The sequence below is a fragment of the Lissotriton helveticus genome, chromosome 5_1, assembly GCF_964261635.1.
Source record: "Lissotriton helveticus chromosome 5_1, aLisHel1.1, whole genome shotgun sequence".
NCBI classification, from domain to species: domain Eukaryota; kingdom Metazoa; phylum Chordata; class Amphibia; order Caudata; family Salamandridae; genus Lissotriton; species Lissotriton helveticus.
In genome coordinates this window covers 1,979,252,773-1,979,276,460 of record NC_136065.1, presented here as the reverse complement: position 1 = coordinate 1,979,276,460, position 23,688 = coordinate 1,979,252,773, and the positions used below count along the sequence as shown (strand labels likewise).

The following is a 23,688-nucleotide window of genomic DNA, read 5'->3' as shown; positions in this document are numbered from 1 at the left end:
TCTTTTCTCTGTGGTAAAGGTACAGATACCTGTGTGGTAAAGTGTGTTTTGTAAAGGCTGTTTCCCGTAGGGGACTGGTCTGACAGTGCCGAGATAGGAGAGTGGGAAAGTCGTAGCACCCATTAACTGAGCTCCCACAAAGCCTCTAGTTTTGCTTAGACACAGGCATGTAAGATGGCTCCTTAAAAAATCAGTGGTTCACCTTTATACAATACAGACCTCTTTCAATTCTGAACTATCTCTGAGGTGCTGGCAAAGTCAGGAATAAACACATACAATTGCAGTACATTTAAAAATTAAAAAATAAGCCGCTATACAAATTATTTATAAAATTAGTTGAAATTTATTAACTAGAACCACGAAAAGGTTTGTTTTGAAGACTGGCAAAAAGCAGTAACAACTACACAGATACATTAACATTAATTGGCGTTGATTGGCAGGAGCCCTCTGTGAAGACAATTTGCGTTTGTGAAAAAGTATCAGGACAGAGACAGCACCTTCAGAAGCTGAAGTGTACTGTGAGTTTCTTCCTAACAGTTCTTTCTGCATAGTTACCATAGGGCACACTGTGTGCCCGGTGTTGGTGACCGAGGCGGACTCAGTCTCAGCTGGTCTTGATAATGCAGTGTCAGAGGTGGAGAAGTTCTAGCCTATCTGCCTGTCGGGTCAGTTCTTGCTGTTGCTAGTGTGACTTCGTCTCCTGCAAATAAAACATTTGCAGACTTTGAAACTGCAAAAAAAGTACAAAGTGTCCGGGCTATTAGTCCTAGAAACACTTCAGAACTTGTCAAATTATGAAGTTTCAGCACAACACGCACTGGCGTTAACAGGTGTTTATCACACGTTGTGCTTCAGTTTTCCTTACTGGACCCAGAAACACAGTTCTCATCTTTTAGGCGTTTCTCTGCTGGTCGTTCCGTGAGAGCATTTAAATGGTCCTGGCAAATTCATCTAGCTATGAGGGAACAAAAGGCACAATCATCAGGCTCTAGTTACAGGACACCTCTGCACTGGGCACCAGACATCTTTGCAGACCCAGTTTTCCCACATGGCAGTGTGTCTCACTGGGCTTTACAATGAAATGAATTCAGTAGATGTCTTCAAATGAAATCTCATGCAGTGGATTGACAGTTCACTTTTCACCTTGGATTTATGGCCTCGTGCATTTTCATGTGGCTTTTGATGTGACCAGAGCTTGAATTGGACGCTGAGAAAGTACCAGGATCAGGAGCCAGATGTCTCAATGGGGGACATGATGTTGTCATGTCCCCCAGATTGACATATGGCTGAAACTTTATAGTGCCATTGTAAATGTATTACTAGGGATATGTTTCTAGGCTAATTGGATGGTGGAAAGATCATCTTGAGGTGAAAAGTCTATGTGAAGAATATGAATCCACCAGAAATATCGCTGCCAAAGTTAAGTAGCTATTTCTTGTGAATGATTTAAGACACAGAAAGAAGGCATAGCCTATCATCTGCACCTCTGCTTTTTCAGGCCCACAGGCAAAGACGAGCCCCACTGAACATGTGGATAACTTTTTCTAAGGTGCATTCATTTGTATTAAAATTCACCTTTGTCATAGAGGTTGCCCTGGCAAATGGGATAGTAAGTGGGCGAAGTGGAATGTGTTGCTGGGGGCCTTTGTGTGTTGCCTTCAATTGAATTGCAGAAACATGCTCTCGATGTTGATCGGCTCACTGTTTAAGGTTGATTTGTAGCCATGATTGGATGTATGTACCGGCCTGTGAGCCTCTATTGCCATTTCTTACCACTATGCTTTTATGTGACTCGCCATACTATCATTGTTTTTGTTCAATAAGAGAATTAACAAAAAAAATCCCCTTTGTACCCAGTAGAGGGCAGCATCACTGACAGAAGTTGGGTACCACGGAGAACAGGACAAATGCCCTTAGTCCTCTCCCAGACAGACAGAAGGTAGACAAAGTCTCCTTGATCTTGTCTTCTCCAAGGCCAGTAGTGCTCTGATTCTCAGGTAGTGGGAGCCCCGAGCTATAGTAGTAAATCAACAGTGGTTGGTTGTGGGCCCTGAACCTACTCACTATATTCCCAAGTTGGCTCATCCCCAATTTTGGTACACATCTCTGTTATATGGCAAACAGAATCCCAGAGTAGATTTTTAATACTGAAAAATCTAAAACATCGATTATGTTTCTGGCTAGTGGCTGTGCCGGAATAAGTGTTTTGAGCCTGTATACGTAGAGCCGGCCCTTGCACATAGCTACACTGATTTAAACTATGTGATAAGTAGTACGAAATCTGTTACTAAAGAAACAGTGCTAGTCACATATTTAGAATGTCTCACTGCTACGCATTCATAATCTAAGCCTTGTGGGCTTAAAGTTACCTTTTACATTTTGGTTTAATGTTTGAAGCGTGCTTACGTACATGTCAGAAATATTTCTTCTTACAAGAGCCTGCTGCAAGCTTTGACTTTCAGAGGATCAAATGTAATACAGCATTAGAAATGCAGCAATAATAGAAAGCCATACCCTGCCAAGCCTGACAGCAAAATCAGATATTTCAAATATTTATTTTCCAGCGGGATTCTAGTGTGAAAGCAAACAGCTCTCAGGGGCACAACACAGATAACCTAACAAGGAACAAGAAGACCTCTTCTGAGTTTTGAACTACTAATACGAGGGCCCTATACCTACAATACGGGTAGGCATGAAAATAGAGGCAAAGTCAGGCTCTGCAAGGCAGCACACAAAAAAGACTGTTGGTAACCATAAATGAGAAAAATGCATATAAAAATAAAGGCAACACGCCCACATATGTTAACTGTGCATGTGGGAGTTTGGCTGTAATTGTTGGATGAATTGCCTGAAATGGCGAGAGGAGGGCTTAATGGCAAGAATGCTCAACCGAAGGGGATGATGGTGTGGGAGAGGAATGGTGGGATGGGTGACAGAGAATTCCTGAAGTGGATCATTTGAGATTGATACCAAGAAGTGGACATTGCTGGGTTGCACCCATTGATAACAACTGAATGTCCAACTGGAGGGTTCCACAACCGAGTTATTACAATTTCAATCTTCTTCCTCCCATATTGAGCGGACATTTGAGAACTGGTACTTTACAAATATTAGAATTTGTACATTAGAGATGTAGCTGATATCTAAAACCTTACCAGAAATCATTCCTTGTAGAGCTATACGAATTGAACGCACAGGTTTGTACATGAACCTCTCTGTGAGTGATATCGGGGGTTGAACACAGTCGGTTGCTGTATTCCAGGTTAGAGGATAGTGACTTGCATATACAGATTGTTCCACTGCTCCTCCCATAGGAGGTGATCCTTTCAGTTTGGTCAGAAGGGGTGAAAGTCAGGTTAGAGTACAGCATCAGAGCAGGTACAACACTTTTTGGGGAGAAGATGCGGCTAGAGCTGCTGACCTTGGAACCTGGGGACCCAGGTTCGAATCCTGGCTTTTGCTCAACAACCTGAGATTCTGGGCAAATCACTTGATCTCCATGCTCCTGAAAATGTCAAATGGATGTGTGTAATCTCCACTTGATGTACACGAATGTGTAGGTCATCTCCCAGCCCTTCATATAATGTGCATTGCTCCTTGCTTCCGAGTGAGGTTCACACTATATAAACACCCACACTCACACAGAATGTGCGCCTCTTGTGCAGTTCTTTCTGAGAGTCTAAGGTTTGTGTAGTTGCTTCTGAGTCCAGGTTCAGTGGTTAAGAAAAGGTGAAATGGCATCTAGTAAGGATGTATTTATGTCTCTTTTCTTTCCTCATGCGAGTGGTGCTCTATGTCTTGTGTTGGAGGAGGATGATGGGGATGATGACTTGGTTAGTGGAGGCCATTTTAGTACTCTTTGTGTGCCTTGTGTGTTGGTGATCCCCTTGGAGTGGTATTTGGGGAGGCAAAGTTATAGTATAATAACAGTTTATGTGCAGCCTTCTCTTGTGCTAAGTTTGTTGTACATGTCTTCTCAAGTGAAGATTATTCCCTCTAGGTATTCATGATGCATTTTGGGGGGTGATGGGGTTGATAGAACAGTGTTTGCATCTTCATTTTACTCTTTGTCTGTGAAGTTGATCCTCTATGAGTTGTGTTGATGTTAAAGTTAAAGTCTTGATCTTTTAAATCTAAAAAAAAAAAGTTAGAGTGTTGAGTTTGTTTGAATCTGTGCTGAAGTAAATATCTTTACTTTGCTATCCTAATCCAGGTGATTGTGTCAGAGTCAACAGTCGGTGGTGAAGTACCATTCTTCGAGACGTGGATGCAGACATGCATGCCTGAGGAAGGCAAAATCCTGAATCCCGATCACCCCTGCTTTAGGCCTGACTCCACTAAGGTGGAGTCTCTTGTTGCTCTCCTCAACAACTCCTCGGAGATGAAGCTGGTGTATGTATCATCTTCTACAATTAACTTAATCTGTCTCCCATCCTTGGGTTTCTTCAACCTCTTCACTATGACAGTGGCTCACTCACCCTAGTCCATGATCAGGATCTTCAGTAACTGTTCCAGTTCTGCACAGGTTTCCAACTACTGAAGGTCTGATGTGTGTGGAATGTGATTAATGTCTCAGCCACCTGTCATAAATGGTGAGAATTGGAAACTGTTCGCTGAGTGGAAAATCTGCTGTTCCTACAGACACCCTCTGCCTGCAAAGATCAAATGAATGAGTGTTAAAATTACTACTAATGGTGAATCCTGTGGAGTGGCCAATGATCGAATGTGTGTTTACATCTGCAGCTTTGTAGCTCAATTGCAGTATATATGACACACGCCCTCTAACTAACACTCTCCATATACACCTTGGCATGTGACCCTTGGAGTGCAACCTGAGTAGTGGTCGGAAGCTACCACTCACGACTCCTGCCAGTGCTGTAGAGTTAGTGCAAATGAGAAATGCATTGCTAGGGTTATTAAGCAGGTACTTATTAGATTGAAACATTTTCAATAAAATGAGAAGTTTGGTGAATTCCTCAAGACAGTGACACCTTTCTGGGTTTTCTGTTCTGAGCAGTGCTATGTCATGGTCTATTCGTTCACCTCGTGATTTAATATAACCAGGGTTACCACGCTGGTGGTGACTGAAGAGGAAGCAGTGTTGAGTTGTTTAGAAATACCCTTTGTCATTCACCTTATTGCACAGATCCTGTGTATGCACTCAGCATGTGAGCGGCCTGGATAGTCCACGGACTGCCCTCTGACAGGAAAAAAATTCACTCAGTCAGCCACAGTAAACTTCCCCAGATAACCCAAATACACCTTTTTGGAGTTGTGGGTTAACTCATCAGAAAGTTTGCTAGAATGGCAAACACAGTATCCAGCACCAAACTCGAGCTTGGATGGAATAACAGGTTTTACCACAGAACAGTGCAAATTAAGGACATTTCACAAATATATAAACAACAAAACCCACATTTAGTAGTGGCTAGAATTTTACACTGGCATTGGGCAGTTTTCCAGAATCATAGACAGGAGATGAAGAAAATAAAGTGCAACAATTTCCCTTTACAAAGTGCTGTTTTTGTTCGGTTGGGCCACTTTAATTTCCAAAGTGCAGAAAATATTCAAGAATGGAAAGAATACATTTGCAAGGTTACATTTTAATGTTAACTTTCTTATTGTTGCTTTGAGAAAAGCAGTTTGACAGCTCAAGTGTGGAGGGAGCTTTTGTTCAGACTGCCCAACATATTGTGAGGCAGTTTCTGGGTCAAGACACGCACTCTGAGAGGTCTTGCTTTGGTTAACCCATTTCTGACTAGAAAACAATGATGTGACTTGTTAGCATTCTTTATTTTCTTTTTTTACAACTCTTTTTATTGCAGTGAGAAAGAACATTGCAACAATGACAGGCACCATCAGAACACAAAGCATTTCCATACAGCAATGACAAAAGGAGTGTACAAGTATTGTCTAATGTCCCGCCTTCTATCCTTCTCGGCGAGGCAATCTGCCTCGTTCCTGTTACTCCACATCACTCGGGTCAAGTCTCCCAACAGGTGTGCACAGTATCCCCCCTCTTTTCGTTCCATCATCGCCACACCCTCGTCCATTTATGCGGACACCCCCTCCCCTCATAGACCACTTTCTCCACTTCCATGCACTAATCCATGCATGATTTCTACTCCTGCAGTGTCAGGGCGGAGGCTTCTCTCTCCACAATCTTGCTATGTTTCCCTTGGCAATAGCTAAACCAAGGTTGACCCACAGTTTATCTGCAGCTGAAAGATCAGATACCTCCCATATATTTAATAAACACCATTTTGGCGAATCGCCATGTCATACGTGTTCCCACCGCCTTCCAATAGGGCTGGAGTACTGAGCACTCCTGCAAAAAATGGAAAAATGTTGCTTCGAGACCGCATTTCTTCGGGCACTCCATCGACTCAGCCCTCCCCACCCTGACCATGGTTTTCAACTTCACCAATCGAAAACAAGAGCGTATGGCCACTTCTCTAGGGGATGCCAGCGCCTCCTGCCACTCATCGTCCTCAAGTTGCCCCGGGTCCACCTCCCATTTGTCTTTAAGGCGCAACAGGGGTTCTTTGGAGTTGTTCAGAATTTTGTGATGGGTAAAGGAGATGGGGTGTTTATGCATACATTCGTCGAGCAACCTATCCTCCCACTGTGCAGCCTCTGGCAACTCCATTCCCTTCGGTATCACTTCCCCCAGGGCATGTCTAATTTGAAGAAAGCAGTATGACTCTGTGGGAGCCAATTGATATTCCCTGCTGAGGTCTTCAAAGAATTTCACCTCTCCATTTACCCACAGGTCTTTGACCTGCGAGATACCTATTAAAACCCAATTTCTGAAACCTTGGTATTTGGTCAGTAGGCCCATCTGTGCGGAGTCTCTTAGTGGCATTGCCTGGGTAATCCACCTTGCCACCCCAGTGCCACAGTTGCAGTATGCCAGATTCTCACTGTGGTTGCCTTCGGGCTAGGACAAGATATGCTGTGCTCTAAGGTATCCCCCCGGCTGCATGTTGCGATGATCCATTCTATAAGCTGGATCCTCTTGAGGGAAGTAGGCCCAGTGGTTCACCACCACTAGTTGGGCCGGTCAGTAATATAGTTGAAGAGCAGGAAGTGATACACCTCGTCATACCAGCTCTGTCACAACTTCACTAATGATCTACTGCGGGCCCCCATTCCATAGGAGCGTCCGAGTGAGTTGTTCAACCGCTCGGAAATAGGTTGTGGTAACTGGAAATTCAGCGTTTTGCAAAATATAGAGGATGCGTTGTAACGCTATTATCTTAAACAATGCTGCCTTCCCTAGCATTGAAAGGGGCAAGGTCTTCCACTGTTGCGCATACCTTCTAACTCTCTGTAGCAGGGGTTCCAGATTGCAAGCTTGAAAGTCATGCGGGTCACTAGTTCTAAATAGCCCAAGGTATCAAAATCCATCCGTTGCCATCCTGGCCTCTCAGCGGCGGGGAGCCACACGTCCATCCCACTAAGTATATAGATTAAAGACTTGTTCCAATTTATTCTGTATCCAGAGTATCTACGATAGAGCTCAAAGATATGCAGTATTCTATGAAGAGTGGTGTATGAACTCGCCACATAAAGTAGTATATCCTCTGCATAGAGGGAGATCCTATTCTCCCACCCTTCTGTCTATTTGAGCCCCCTAACTAAAGGAGCTCCTCTTATCCAGATCGCCAGCGGTTGCAACATTAGAGCGAATATCAGCAGGAAGAGGGGGCACCCCAGTATCGTGCCTCTTCACAGTTTATCTCTACCTGTGCCAAGGGATCTTTATAGAGCAGACTAATCCAGGACAGAAATTTCGGACCAAATCCCTGCTTTTCCAAGACCGCGAACATAAAAGGCCACTCAATGGTATTAAATGCCATTTATTGAATGCCATTCGGGCATCCAGAGAGACCACAACTGTCTCTTCTTGGATTGTGGAGGCACTGCCTAATACCCAATATAGGCGCCTTAGATTCAGCGCTGCATTCCTGTTCGGTATAAAGCCCGTTTGATCTGGGTGTATCATTGTGTTAATAATCGGAGACAGTCTAGTGGCTAGCAGTTCGGCCAAAGTCTTGACTTCTGCGTTGAGTAGCGAAATTGGCATAAAGGGAGTACACAGAACCAGTGGTTTACCCTGTTTATGAATAACCACAATTTTAACTAATCGCTGATCGGCCGGCAATGTCCCAAACTCACGACTCTCCTGGAACATGTTTTTGAGGTAATGGGTGATTTAGATGCTTATACAATTCGATAAGAAGCCTTTGGGGCCCATTGCCTTCCCCGCATTTAGTGCTCTTATATCCTGGGTAATGTCACCATATGTGAGGTCCTGCTCCTGGAGATCTCTATCTTCCTTTGCTAGTCTAGGAATGTCAAGACTATGGAGTAGCTACTGCGCTGCCTCTAAGGAGATCTCAAAGGATGGGGCAGATAATGTAGTGTAATACTTTGCAAATTTGTCTGCAATTCATTGCCTGCCTCTCATCCGCCATCCCTCATCATTAACTATTTCGAACACCCACCATGACACCATTTCCCTCCTGTCCAACCATGCATGTGGTTTATTCGCTTTATCCCCCACTTCATATAAACGGCTTTGTGTTGCCTTGCATCTCGCCCTGGCCTCCTCCTCTGCAAAATCTTTGTATTCTTTCAGTTTGAGCACCAGGCAGTCTTGAATATCCGTGTGGGCCACAGAGGCAAGCTCAGCTTCTCATCTTTCTGTATGTCTTGTTCAAGGGGCAGCAACATTGCAACTTTTTCTTTTTTATGACCCTTCAATAGGTAGATGCCTTGACTCCTTATTACCGCCTAAAATGCCTTCTACAGATCCCCGGGCCAGTTCCACCGACCCTTTGCCTTTGTTGTCTTCAACAGCAGCTGACTCCGGGAGGGCCGCTCTTATATGTGGAACTGTAAGGTACCAGGGGATATAGGGAAGGGAGGCATGTACCTTCCAACCATCTACTAATTACCTAACGTTGCTGAGATATGACAATAGTCTGTAAAACCCTACGCTAGCTGGTGTACATTGCTGAAAGCCAGAAGCTACCGCGCCAGGGTTGATATATAGTCATATTGGGAGATGGATCCATGTGCCCTCGAGTGGAAGTATTGAGGGTCTGCCATTCATCAACCAAGCCCATTCCCACCAGGAACTCCAAGAGCAGTCTGCCCGCCGCATCACCTATATGAACTGGCCAGCGATCCATTTCCCCGCCGACGACTGCATTATAGACGCCTTCCATCAGTAATTCAACCTCTGGGAGATTGAGAATAAAATAACTAAAATCTGCAAATCCCTAGGGGTGCAGTCTAGGAGGCGCATACAGTGAGATGAGATTGAAAAGCCGCCATCCCAGTGTCCCGAGAGTGCCATGAATCGGCCATGAGTGTTGTGGGTGAAGTCCTATGGTGAAAGGGAAGGAGTTACGAAGTAGAATGCCCACTCCCCTGGAACCCCATTTATAGCCACTAGTTTTAGCCCCATCTATTTAATGCACAATAAGTGGTTCCCTGGAGATGAGTCTCATGAAGGAAAACCACATCTGGGGTGTGTCGCTTCAAATACTGCAGGACTCTGCTACGTTTTATCCCATCTTCTAGGCCATTGACTTTCCAGGTGAGGAACTTGAAACTACATGTCGATATGAAGGTAGACATTGGAATCGCATGGTGGGCGCCCCCATGCGGGGACGAGGGTCAAGTTTGCACATCCACTAGCTGCCTGCCTATTGCCCTGGTTGTGGCAAAGACGTGTGGCATCAGCATTGCAACAGGTACAACCCGGGACAATCCTGTTGGTATCACTAAAAATTCCCATTGCCGATAGTCGTCACCATTGCTACAAGCAATTACCCTAAGAATAATAGAAAGATAAACAAAAAGAACTCCTACCCCCTCAACTTTGCAGAGTGCATGTAAACCCCACCCTTGTTACCCATTTGTAGGGAGTGTAAGCCCGTCAAGGAGCCAACCCGCCATTGGATCCCCTTTACTAAAACCAATACTTTCCTTTTTTTTTTTCATAGCGCAAATTTGACCCGGTATCGGGTATCAGATCACTTTACATAGCACCAGTTGCGTTACATGAGGACACACATTAATTTTTGTTAGGCACCTTTAACTTGAAAGTCAATTTCGTAGGTGTATTCTGGATACACTGGATGACAGATGATAGTCAGGATCATCTGTCATTCACCGGTCTCCAGCAGTCTAGCCAGTTCCAAGCTTTCTCAAGGGTTTCAAAGATGCATGTCTTATATTCTACTTGGACCGTAGCCGGAAAGATGATTGCATACTTCAGGCCCTGGTCAGGCATGGTCTTTTTAACTTCCAGAAAGAGCGCCTTCATTTCTGAATCCGAAGGGTGAAGTCTGGAAAGAATGTGACTGTTGCATTTTCAAACGTAAGTGGGGGCGCGGCTCACGCCGTCTGCAGGATGACATCCCTATCTCTGTAATTGAAAATCCGTGCTACAATTGGGTATGGTCGAGCCCTGGTCTTGGCGGGGCCCTTGGTACTCGTGTGCTCTCTCCTTCTAGAAATAGTTGGAGAGCCTGCACAGCTGTAGTTGGTTCAGCACAATATCCTCCGTGAAGTGGTCAGCCTCCGCTCGTTCCGGCACTACCAGTATGCGTATATTATTGAGGCGCGACCGGCCTTCAAAGTCCTCCACCTTGGCCTCCAACACACTGGAGCTGCGTCAGAGTTCCTGCACTTGTGCTTTGAGTGTCTTAGGTTCAACTTGTAGTGTGGCGATCGAGTCTTCGGTCAGTTTCACTCTAGTGCCCAATTTGTGCAGGTCCGCATGCATCAGAGTGACTTCCACGATGACTGTAATGATCTTACCCTCCAGGGTCACACCCCTTGGATCGCCGCCATAATATCCTGTAGGGTCGGTTCCCCCTCTGAATGGGCCTTGAGCTCCTTTCGCTGGCGGTCAGGGCTAACCTCCTGACAGAGGTGATTCAGCCTGTGGTGTCCACTTCTGCACCCCTATTGCCGTTTAATGAAGCCCTCACTGATGGCCTCCTGGGCACCTGGTCCAAGCCCAGCACAGGGGCTCCTGCGGAGACAACGATTGCCCGCCGCCATCGCCCGGCCCGAGAGACCCTGTGTTCCTCACCCAACACCCTTCCCCCAAGAGCTTGGTGGTCAAAGCCTCTTCTTCAAAGGGCACATTCCCTTCTACCCCTCCAGATAGGGAATCCAAGAAGCTTGACCATCTTTGGAACTGTATGTTCTCTTCCTCCAGCTTGGCACTGCAGTCCATGAATATCTTGGGCCGATACTCCCATACCATCCGTTCTCTCCCAGGCAGTTGCAGAATGTGAGAGGTGCTGCCAAACTCACGATCAGATGTGGACTGGATACTACCGGCTCTCTGGGCAGAACGATTGCCACGTTAATAGCCATTAGGCACTGTGTGGCCGTTGTCTTCCTGGCGACAAAGCAGACACTGCGCTGGAGCGATTTAAAGATTCTCCGGCTACAGCCAGATCTTTGGGCCTGCCACGCCTTCTTATCCACTCCAGTCTGCTGTTCGCCCCTTTTGTGGCCACGGAAGGGGCACCCAACAAGGCCTGGCCCAGTCTAGCCACTGGCTCATGCAATGTGGACGTGGGACCCAGCAGGCGGGAAAGTCCACCCTCCCTCCCCGCCGCAGCCTTCAAACCTTCCTAGTCTGAAGTTTCAGGCCCATCAACGACTAGTGAGAGGACGGTTTTGCCATCACCTCCTCCACTGGCAATCCAACACGTCAGACAGGTGAGTTTTGTAAATAGTCCGAAGAGGTTACTCCCTCCCCTTCGAGACTATCCCTCCCTCCATGGCACCGTCTTTCGATCGCATGTTGGAGGATCATTTGCCGCTGCTCCGCCAGAAAGCTTCTGCTCTCTTGGCCAAGGGAGCTATTTAGAGGGTCTCTGCACCACAACTAGGTTGTACTTGCTATCCCGCTACTTTCTGGTGCCTAAGAAGGACAAAGGCTTGCGTACTATTCTAGACCTCGGGGCCCTCAACCACTTCCTCCAGAAGGAAAAGTTCAATATGCTCACGTTGGCTCAGGTGCTGTCTGCCCTCGACCCTGGACACTGGATAGTGGCTTGAACTTGCAGAACGCCTATTTCCATATTCTTGTCTTGTCAGCTTTCAGAGGCTATCTACAGTTCACGGTGGGCCACGAGCACTTTCAGTTCAAGGTGCTCCCCTTTGACCTTACCAGGGCCCCTCGGGTGTTCACGAAAGTGATGCCAGTGGTCGCAGCTCATCTGCGCAGATCAGGGGTTCAAGTCTTCCCCTATCTCAACGACTGGCTGTTGAAAGCGAGTTCGCACAGGCTGTAGTCTCCTACCTCCAGACTACGGCGGACCTCTTGCCCTCGCTGAGGTTCACTATAAACGTGCCAGAATCAATCCTGACTCCCTCTCAAACTCCCTTTCATCTGAGCTGTTTTGTACACAGTGCAGTTTCAGGCCTATCCTCCATAGCAGTGAGTCCAAGATATTCAGGCTATGATACTAATGTTTCAGCCTCTTTCCCGGATTTTGCTGAGAATAACTCCGAGGCTACTGGGCCTCATGGCGCCTGCATCCTGCTAGCATCCAATAGCATATATAGGCTCTGATGTTCGACCTGAAATACCAGTGGGTGCAGCATCAGGGGAATCTTTCAGACTGTGTTCAGAACTCGGTGGGAATTGTACAACAATTTCAGTGGTGGATAACGAACCAAGCTTGGGTCAGAGGCAGAGCTATCTCACTTCCCCAAACAGATCTAACAGTGGTGACAGATGAGTCACTCCTAGGATGGGGCAGCCATCTGGGAGAGGTAGAGATAAGATGCGTTTGGTCTCCGGCAGAGTCCGAGCTCCATATCAAGCTGCTCCGGGAGATCCGACTGCCACTGAAGGCATTCCTTCCCTCTCTTCAAAAGGAAAGTGGTGCAGGTGCTCACGGACAATACCACCTCCATGTGGTACTGTGACAGACAGGGCGGGGTGGGGTCGTGGACCCTATGTCAAGAGGCTCTTCACCTCTGGACATGGCTGGAAAATCAGGGCGTGACCCTGGTGGTTCAACACCTGGCGATTCTCTGAATGTCAGGATGTGACAAACTCAGCCATCAGTTGATCACGAATGGCGTCTTCATTTGGAGGTGGTGCAAGGTCTCTTTCAACGGTGGGGAGAGCCTTGGTTAGATCTGTTCGCCACAGAAGAGAACGGGCAATGTCAGTAGTATTGCACGTTGGAGTTTCCAAGGCTGCACTCGCTCAGCGACGCTTTTCAGCACGAGTGGCACTGCGGCCTCCTGTATCCCTTTCCCCCTGTACCACTTCTCCCCCAAGTGCTCAAAAAAATCAAGTGTGACCAGGCATAAGTTATTCTTGTGGCTTCGGACTGGGCATGAAGAGTCTGGTACCCTCAGCTTCTGAGCATGGCCTCCGATCTGACTGCCCCTTCGGGAGGATCATCTGTCGCAGCTGCAGGGGACGGTTCTTCACCCAAACCTATCCAGTCTCCACCGCCTTGCATGGAGATTGAGCAAGAACAGTTTACAGCTTTCGACCTTTCGTCCGAAGTTTGTAATGTCATCTTGGCAGCCAAGCGTCCCTCCACTAAATCGGTAAACACCTGTTGATGGAACAAGCTTGTGGCATGGTGCACAGCTTAGGCTGTGGATCCCCTTTCTGCCCCTCTTTCAGAGGTCCTCTTGTACATACTTTCTTTGGCCCAGCAGGGTTCTTCTCTGGGCACTCTCAAAGGCTATCTTGCTGCTATCGCTGCTTTTCTTGTCAGATCAAACATCCTTATTCAAGTCTCCTTTTGTAAATATAATCTTTAAGGGCATTACTCCTCTATTTCCGCCATCTCCTTTCATAATGCCCCAGTGGGACTTGAATCTTGTTCCAACATATCTTATGTGCGCTTCCTTTGAGCCTCTTCATAACTGTCCTCTTAAGCTCGTTACTCTGAAAACTGTCTTCCTTGTGGCCACCACCTCTGCTCGCAGAGTGACTGAGCCGCAAGTCTTGTGTTCAAAGTCCCCTTTCTTCTCTGTGCATCCGGACAAAATGGTGCTTAGAACAAGGCCTTCCTAAAGTGGTTACACCATATCATGTAGGACAATCTATCGCCTTGCCTACATTTTTCCCTCCCCTCCACCCTTCCAAGGAGAATGAGCGAATCCTCTGTCTGGACCCTAAACGGGTGCTGTCATTCTACCTTAACCGCACCAAAGATTTCCGGGTGGATGATCAACTCTTTATTGGATATGAAGGTGCCAAGAAAGGCCGGGCTGTTCAAAAACCTACCATCTCTCGATGGAGTGTCCTTTGCATAAAGATCTGCTATGCTAATGCGAAGAAGGATCCCCCAGTGAGGCTGCGTGCTCATTCCACTAGGGCTACGGCAATTGTAGGCCAAAAAGGTAGTGCATTGAGTTGGTAATGGCTTTAGAATTCGAGTTGCAAGTAACTTTTTTTTATTCTGGACTAATTTATTCTATGAGGTGTTTTCCATAATGTGAACCATTTAGAATAAAGACAATACACGACCCACAATGTTTAGACCGAAAACCCCATTCAAGCAGAAAAAGTATGATCATTCTCTCCTTATAAAGCAGTATGTTTCATAATTTAAAGTATTAAAATTCCTCCCTTCCACATTTAATAAGAATCTTGATGGAGGATAGACAATACCGTAAGGAAGTAAGGTACCAAGAAAAGGCAAAGCGATGACATTAATCTGCACAGAAGAGTTGGCCTGTCTCTCAGAACCTAAAGGCTGAGTACCTTTAATTCCTATGTCTCCAGAGTTCTATTACAAAATAGTTGAAACTATCACAATGAAGTACTTCATTGCAGATTTTCTCTGTCCCCACCCCCTTTATTGCATATCAGTAATCACTGCACACAAGACAATAAGTTGGCCTAATGGCTAGAGCGGTCAACCTTGAATCTGGGGAAATGGGTTCGAGTCTCGGCTGAGCATCCTGTGATTTTTTGAGCAAATCACGTAATCTCCCAGTGCCCAACAAAAATGAATTTGTCCTCATGTAATGCAATGGGTGCTATGTAAAGCGCTCTGATACTCGATTCGGGTCAAGTTCGCGCTATATAAAACTCTGCAAAAAATTACGAAAATAAGCACTTTCTTGTATAAGGTCTTGAAGTGAAACGAGTATAACAGATTAAAAGTGTTATTACTCACAAGGCTGTTGATGTTGTCTGGAGTAAGAAGGAAAGCTTTAACTAAAGTGTTAGGACGACATCCTCTTGAAAACAAAAAGCATGATTTTTAACCTGTGGGTATAGGTAGAGATATACACCACTTCAAACAAGATCTACCTTATGATTTGAAAACCAAAAAGCATTTTCTTAAGCAGTCCAAAGTGTAGTTTAAAGGAATAGTGAGTGTCTCAACTGAAGCCTCACCCCTTTGCTGTAATCACGCCATTCCAGAGGCGTTGCTTGTTGCAAATACAGCCAAGCACTGAATTTCCCATAGAAGGCGCTTTATCACTAAATGGCCCTTTAAAGAACAGATACAGCATCTTACAGAAACTGGCCACCAGGAAAAATGTTTTCATTTTAGAATCTTTCCACAAAATAAACTCTAGTAAAAAAAAAAAAAAAGTAACTTAAAAACAGAAAATATAGGCAAAATATATCCGGAGACTAAATAATTAAAATTCCAACCTAATCTCCGGAACAAATGTATTCCAAACGTCAAAGACTAAAATTAAACCCATTGAATTTAAAAAAGTACCACATGACTGTATTATGAAGAAAAATAGGGTTGAATAGTCTAGCGACTACTATTCAGACTCCACTCCGTACAGTGGAAAAATGATATTCTCCAACTGACTCTGCTCAACATTCTGGGACAGCAATCCTCCTTCACTCCTATGGCATGAAAAGGAGAAGATTGTTCTTGTTAATGAGCATGCTTTCCCTTTAAAATGAATTTACCAATGTAAAAAGTCATAATTTAATTTTTGCATCCTGCGTGGAGATGTCCTGTTTATGAAATCAAATAGGATCCCATAATGAAGATGTACCAGCCATGCAAATGTATTACACAAATCATTGAAACTGTATACAGTCCAAATTCTAGCTCTACACAAGTGTTGCCTACTCATTTAGGATACCTGTGGCTCAAACATCCAGTTTGGAGCAGAGGCCAAGAAAGCAAACATTCTTTTTGTAACTTGTCGATCAGCAGTCATTGTACACACATCATTGTTCATTCACTCCCTCCAGCTTGAACTGGCAGGTAGGTTTTACACCACACTTTCAAATACATATTTATTCAAAGAACGTCGCATACAAGGGTCAGATCTACTGCAGTCACACATACTCTGCCCAAGTTGAAAAAGGAATATTAGTTTCACCTCAAATGTACAAGAACTGGTTTGTAAAACAAATATAGAGTGGATAGCACAATCTAAAATAGTTATAATATTTTGTGAATATTCAGATCAAAGGTCTGTGTATTTATACACTCTCTAAAGATAAAACCCTACCCAACCTAAATTTGGTAGCAAACATTGGAAGAGGGTATCCTGGTGGCCCACTTGGCCAGTTTGGAAGGAGAGCAAAACCTCTTAAGAAATATAGTATTCCAAGCAGGAAATTTAGGGTGTGGGTTTGTTGATGGAATGCTCTGTCACTATACACCACACCACCTATAATTCCACATTTGATCGTTCACAATCTGGTGATTTCCCCCCAGTTTTCACATGCCCCAGTATCCGATATTACATGTAGGTTATCTGCTCCAAATGAGGTTCAATTCACACATGCTTAAGAAGTTTTTAAAAATGTGTTCAGCATCCTAACAGTCTGTGAGCTCCCTTCGTCTGCAGCTTGATATTTCAGCAGAGCTCGTGAAATTCCACCAGCACATGGGATGTGATGACTGTCTTCACTTTATAGCACGTGTGCCGGTGTCCCTTCACCACGTGATTGAGTAGAGCATTTTCTTGCCCTTGATGTCATTGTATAGTCTGTCTTTGAGACTGTGTTATTTCAAAACTGTGGCTGTGTTTAGTAGCATTCTCAATGTTGAAATCATGGTGAGACTGGAAATAGTTTTAAGTGGTGAGATGAGAGAGAAGATGGAGGGTATCAGGGTGAGTGAGAGGATGTGTAACAGAGAAGTGAGGTACCTTTCTGGCCTCTACTTTCTGAATCTCTTACCTTTAGCATCTGGAAGTTCTAGTCCCCTGCCATCCCTCCTGCATGCAATGCCACTTTTTTCTCTCTTTTTAAGGGGTGCAAACGCCCTTCATCTATTCTGGCCTCTTTTTTTGCTTCCACCTCTAATTCCCCTCCTCCCTTGTTATGTTTTCTCTTGCCTAACCTATTAACTTAGTTTTTAATGTTCTGTTTTCTTTATCCAGTCAGATGAAGTGGCATGAAGCCTGTCTAAGCATTTCAGCAGCCATCCTGGAAATTCTGAATGCTTGGGAGAATGGCGTCCTGACTATTGACTCAATCCAGGTGAAAGCTTTGAAAACTCCCTATCTCCTTTCACCATTATGTTGATTTGCTTCTTTTGGGCATAAACTTAGGACATATATCATTCTCCTTTTACTAACTTCCTGTCATTCGGTGTGTGCACCCTTCTATCAACTTTAGTCTGTTTCAAGGACTCCACTCAAGTATTAACTTGATTCATACCCTTCCTGTCAGTTTAACTAATTACTTTCGAACATTATTCTAGATGCCAAGGTATTTTATTTTTATCCATTACTTATAGACACCCACAAAGCTCTGGCCACTGACTTCCTGTATATCGTTGACTAAGGCTTGCTATCTACATATGCTTTTTTACAAAGTTCTGATGAAGCAACCTGACAAGTAATTTCCTGGTCTCCTTGAGACTAGAGATTCAGATTTGTTCTTGGGTCTCTTGCTATATAAGTCAGTTGCAGTCATCAAGCATTGTATTTGTTGTGTTTTACTATTCACCTTCACTTCTCAAATTAAGTAGCACATTTTGTTAATTTTGTAAACTTGATTTGAGTCCCAGTATGCACTGTTGTGGCACGGGTTGAACATTTTGAATCTCTGTCAAAACATCTATTCCAACTAGGCGCAATGTATTTGTTCTTCCTAACTTTAGAATGTTTCCCTCAAGCCCAATGGAACCCTTTTTTGTTTTGTTTACAATAGTTAAAATTGAGACAACAAAGCTTCCACACTAGTAAATACCATGCTGGTGGCAAATTGCACATAATAGACTGAATGGGCAACGTAAGCAGCCTGGGATGATTTTGGACAACTTTATCCTCGGTTCATATGATCTGAGCAATGGTTGGATAATGTATACAACTTGTAAGAGGCCTTTCTTTTCAAATATTACAAATCTATCTGATCCTGTTTGTGTATGCTGCATTGTGTGGATGGGGACCCCATTTCAAACAGTAAATTGTAGCTGGACAGATCTTAAAAGGTCCTTCACGTGTTTTGTTTTTGTAGTGTACCAAAATGAGGTACACTGTGTAGAAAGACCAGACAACCCTTATTGGCTTACAGGGCTTAAATTAATCCCAAATGCTCTCTATGCGGTAGTTTGGGGGAGCAGGTAAGGTGTATCAGAGGGTAGTGTAACGTATTTGTGGCCACACAGAGTCAATAAATGAGAGAGACACTCAAGAAGAAATCTGTGACCAATTTAGAAAAAGAACAGATTTTTATACAATTTTAGACACCAAGAGCATCAGAATCAGGAAAGTACTGTAGATGTCATCAAATTTGACAGTAAAAACAGTGGAAAATAACAGCTGTCAGATTTGGGTGGCAGAGTGGGCTAAAGAACGGTGATGGATTATACCCAGATCTTTTGCCTGGGTGTGAGTGTTTGATTGATTCAGATTCTCCGTCCATCACCACCCCCTTTTGTACCGCTTTTGGCCGCCATAAGTGTGGCAGGGTTTGCTCAGACGTGAGTCCCTTGCTCACTTTGCCACTGGATTCAAGCAAGCCGGGCTGAAGACGGCTGGAATGCCAGAAACCGGTCCTCGAAAGCTTGTTTCCGGTCCAGGGAAGACATGGCTTGGCAGTTCGGGCTGGACTGTTCCCATGAGGCACAGGGTCAGACTGATTTGCATATAGCCATGTCTGAACTGGGGTGGCAGAGTGGGCTAAAGAACGGTGATGGATTATACCCAGATCTTTTGACTGAGTGTGAGTGTTTGATTGATTCAGATGCTCCGTCCATCACCACCCCCTTTTGTACCGTCAGATTTGAGGCATAAGCCTCGAACGTGGTAATGTTATCCTATGGGAGAAACCTTCACTGTATAGGTACACTTACAGACGACTTACAGGACTGCTCTTCTGGATTGAAGGTAAATAGGAGCCTAGGTCCAAGAAAGCACCAACAGTTCGTTTTACCTGCCCTGGAGTGTCCGGGTGCAGAGGTGCTTTACACTGTGGTAGCCTCAAACGCTACCTGCTAAAGTCAATTGGGACAACTACCTGTAAGAAAAGGCTGCACCAGGGCTGGGGATGAGTCAGGCAAAACCCAAGAGGGGCTCGGCTCCTGAGGGTCTTGGGACCACAGAGACACTGTCAAATTACGTGAGTCCGGACTGGGGAGCTCAGGAGCAGAGGTGTGTAACAATTAAAAGTCCGGAATCCAGTATATAAAAATAGGTTTGATTTATTGTAGCTTAGTTCCAGGTTAAGTTAATAATAAAGAGATATATAGATGTAATTGTAACCCCACCAGGAGCAGTTCTCCTGTCGCTCAGCCTGCCTGCCTTCAACTGCCATTCCACACACAAGCCAGGCACCAAACATTCTATGATGTCATCAGGCATTCTACCACTTACACTAGCTAAGCAACAGGGAAGTCTAAGCAAGGGAAATGAAAGACTTAAGCCAGATTTAACAAGGTGTTTTGTTCTTGAGTTAGAGGCTCTCACGGCTCTAGGTGTACCTTCAGAAGAGGGAAAAGAACCACAGCAGGGCCACTCTCGGTATGGAGCAGGCCTCTCTTGCAGTCATTCGACGTGCAAGTAAGTTCTGGTGGCGGTGGTTTTCTGACTGAACACAAACAAGCCTTGGTGCTTGCAACTGGCTCCAGGACCTCGTGTATTGGTGCAAGGCAGCTCCTAGGGTTCCTGGTGTCTCCAAACTTGGCAGGCAAACAGATCTGACCTCCTGGAGCACGAATACCTTTTGCTGGGGTGCTGCTCTCTCGGTGGGCTCAGGGGAAGACAGAAGGCTGTACTTGCAGTCGGTGCCTGCTGGAGCAGGGAAGTGACTCCTCCACTCCAAGGGAGATGCTGCATGGTTGAGGAATTGCTGGGCAGACTTCCAGGGTTTTAGGGAGGCTGTTCCGCTTTTGGACGAGTCGGTGTCGGTGATTGTCAGGAGAGCAGCACTCACACAGAGTTTTGCGCCAAAGTGCATGCTGGTCTACAGTTCTCACTTCTTCTGCTCTTCCTTGTCCTTCTTCAGGCAGACAAATCTGGGTTCCTTGTGTCAGGGGGCCACCTAATTACTACATTTAGGGTCGTTAAAGGGAGTGAAGGGTAGTAGCCAATGGGCCAATTACCCTTGGGGGTCACCATAACCCCTATATGACCACTTCCTGTGAGGAATGGGCATAACCTTGTCCCAGAGTTCCTAATTCCACCAAAAACAAGATGGCGGAATCCCTCTTTTGTGAACCACCTCAGGCAGTCCACCTTAGGGGTGTGACTAGCCTGGTGGTACAACACTCCTACTGGCCTAGATAATATTCCGCCTGTCCTGCTGCCAAATGGGCCTCAGAGGGTGGCATCTCTCAGGTCTGGGGGAAGCAGGGGTCACATAGCAAAGGTGGCAGGGGCTTTGAAACCCCTGGCCTTGATATGCTAAATCACTAGCCATCATGCTGGTGGTGTGAAACCCTTCCTTCAGAGCAGGCATTGTTTCTGGCCTTAGAGAGTGCCGGCTCTCACACCTTCAGGGGGTCAGAAACCGGTCTGTGGTGGCAGGCTGAAAGATACCAGTCAGCCGGTACATTAAATAGTGGAAGGTTTTTCAGGGGGTACCTCTTAGGTGCCCTCTGGGTGCATGTGATAATAAATTGGGAACTGGCAACAGTACCGATTTATTAAGACAAGGTGTTTTATACTAAACAAAAAACAACAAAAAAACAAAGGTGATGATGGACGGAGCGTTGACAATACAAACACTCACCCCCAGTCAACTGATCTGGGTTTAATCCATCACCGTTCTTTAGCTCACTCCGCCACCCCAGTTCAGACATGGCCATATGCAAATCAGTCTGATCCTGTGCCTCATGGGAACAGTCCAGCCCGAACTGCCAAGCCATGTCTTCCCTGGACCGGAATCAAGCTTCCCAGTACCGGTTTCTGGCTTTACAAGAAGGCTGAAATGCTGGATTAAACCCAGATCATTTGACTGGGGGTGAGTGCTTGTATTGTCAACGCTCAGTCCATCATTTCCTTTGGTTTTTGTTTGATACTAAACACCATAGGATAGTATAGCCATCCTGTAGCTGGGGAACTCGTAATGACCAGTGCCCAGTACATGTACTTAAGTTGGCATCCCTGTTCACTTGTACTATATAATAATTGAAATAGTCAGCACAGCGGCATACCTGCTCATGCAGATATGTCCTCATCTGTAATATAATGCACCCTGCCTCAAGGCTATAAGGCCTGCTGTAGGGGTAACTTACATATATTATATGCAGTGACTTTGGCATGACACACAGTGAGTGTAATATGTCGTGTTTTAACACGTGGTTTGCACCATGTCACGCAGTCTGCAAAGGCAGCCTGCATACAATTTGTATGGGGTCCCTTAGGGTGGCATAATACATGATGCAGCTGTTCGGGATCATCTTTAGTACCCATACCCTAGGTACCAGTGGTACCATTTACCAAGAAGTTAGAAGGTTCTAAGTTTGTGCCAATTGTATCACACTTAGACCATTCTACCTTGTTTTAGGGAATGAGCACTGCCATTGGGGCCTGGTTAGTAGGGATCCAGTGCACATCAGTTAAAAAACATCAGTACCAGTGGCAAAAAGTGGGGGTGACCATGACAAAGATTGTCACTTTCTTACATTTCAGGATTATGTTCCAACCTTAAGTCCTCTAAGATTAGCAAATAGGCAGGTGAGAGGAATCTTATTGACCAATTAGGCCACAATATTTACAAGTATGACTCAAGTGGGAACCAGTTCGGCAAATATTTCTACAAAGGCACAGAAAATATGGTGATTAGCTCTCAAGCATAAGATTTTTCTTATGTTCCAGCAAGTACTAAAACCGTTGAAGGATGCAAGTCTCAACATGCAAACTTCTACGAATAGTTAGTGGATTCAAAACAACATTCCTGTCTTTGGGAGAGCATCTTTGTAGATCTATATTCAAAAGGTAAAAAAGCAGAGTGACTAAGATTTGCCTCAAAGAACAGTCAGATAAACTCTTTAGGGTAAGCACTGTTGATTTCACGAACAGGTCAATTTTTACCCTTCCGAACCTTATGTTATAGACTTTTTTATTGTTTTTTCCAGATGTAACATCTATACAGTACAGTGCACTATCATCATTTACATTATATCAGAGCGCACATCACACATCTCCACAAGTCAACATGACATTTCTAGCTACAGCTATTTGGATAGAGTTCCCCTCTGCTGTTTAGAGTCTAATGCATACATTAAAGGTCAACCAAACATTCCTGAGCATTAGTCATGGAAAACAAATAGATAATAAATGAACACCCTATATCTTTAGGGCGTAAGGACACAGGTAGTTCTTATGCATATACCTTTAATTGTGTTTTACAATCCACCATATCTTCCACTAAGTGTTGCAGTTTAGGGGCTTATTTGCTCCCCATTTCATGGCTACTCTCCGTTTAACGAGAAGTAAGGCTATCGCTATGAACCTATGGTTAGGTGGTTTCATTGGCTTCACAAGACCCAGCAGACATAGTTAAGGAGTGTTGCCAACAGTGTAGGAGACCATGGTCACCAGAGCATTTGTTACCTCAGTTCAGATCAGATTAATCATTGGGCAAGCCAATGTCATATGTAGAAAGTCTGCTTGCGCAAGCCCACATTGCACACACCTGCCACTATCTCTTAACCCGAATTTGTGTAGTCTATCTGGAGTGTAATACAATTTTTAGAGGAACCTAAAGTGGATAATGCGTAGGTAGCAGTTTGGGGTGAGCATACCCGTGCAGGGTGAATTCATTACCGCATTCCATCTGCCCAGGGATTTATTCAAGTCTCTGTTGGTCTCCATTAGAGCTGCAGAGTATAGCTTAACTGTGAGATGCCAGCGTGGAGAGGTAGTAAGGAGTGTTTGTAGAGTTTGATGGACAGGTGTTTATAGCAGGAAGGTTGAGTAGGGAACTTTAATGGCCATTCACAGATGCAGGTAGTTGAACCTAAGCAGTGGGGTTTGTGATGTATTGGATGCTGAGTCTGTAAAGGTCATCAAGGTACCCTCCTTAAACAAATACCCCATTGTGTGCAGGCCTCCGTCTATCATCATGGTGCGAGCTTTTTGTTCCAGTGTTACAGATATGTCTGGATGTTACATGAAGAGTAATGCCAGGGCATAGATAGCGGTGTTATGGGCTTATTGTCTCAGGGATCTCCATGCGGTAGTTGTACACTGAATAGTGTTAAACTCAGAGATAGACATAGTAGG

The 23,688-nt window shown here is 45.0% G+C and overlaps 1 protein-coding gene across 2 annotated transcripts in view; it reads left to right on the top strand.

The window, feature by feature from the left end:
• Positions 1 to 23,688, top strand: part of MED24 (mediator complex subunit 24) — a 355,035-nt gene that overhangs the window by 219,285 nt on the left and 112,062 nt on the right. For both annotated transcript variants that reach the window (XM_078645678.1, XM_078645677.1), the window contains exons 17-18: positions 4,214 to 4,392; positions 17,395 to 17,494. In XM_078645678.1, the coding sequence (XP_078501804.1) occupies positions 4,214 to 4,392; positions 17,395 to 17,494 (279 nt within the window). The remainder of the gene's footprint in view (positions 1 to 4,213; positions 4,393 to 17,394; positions 17,495 to 23,688) is intronic.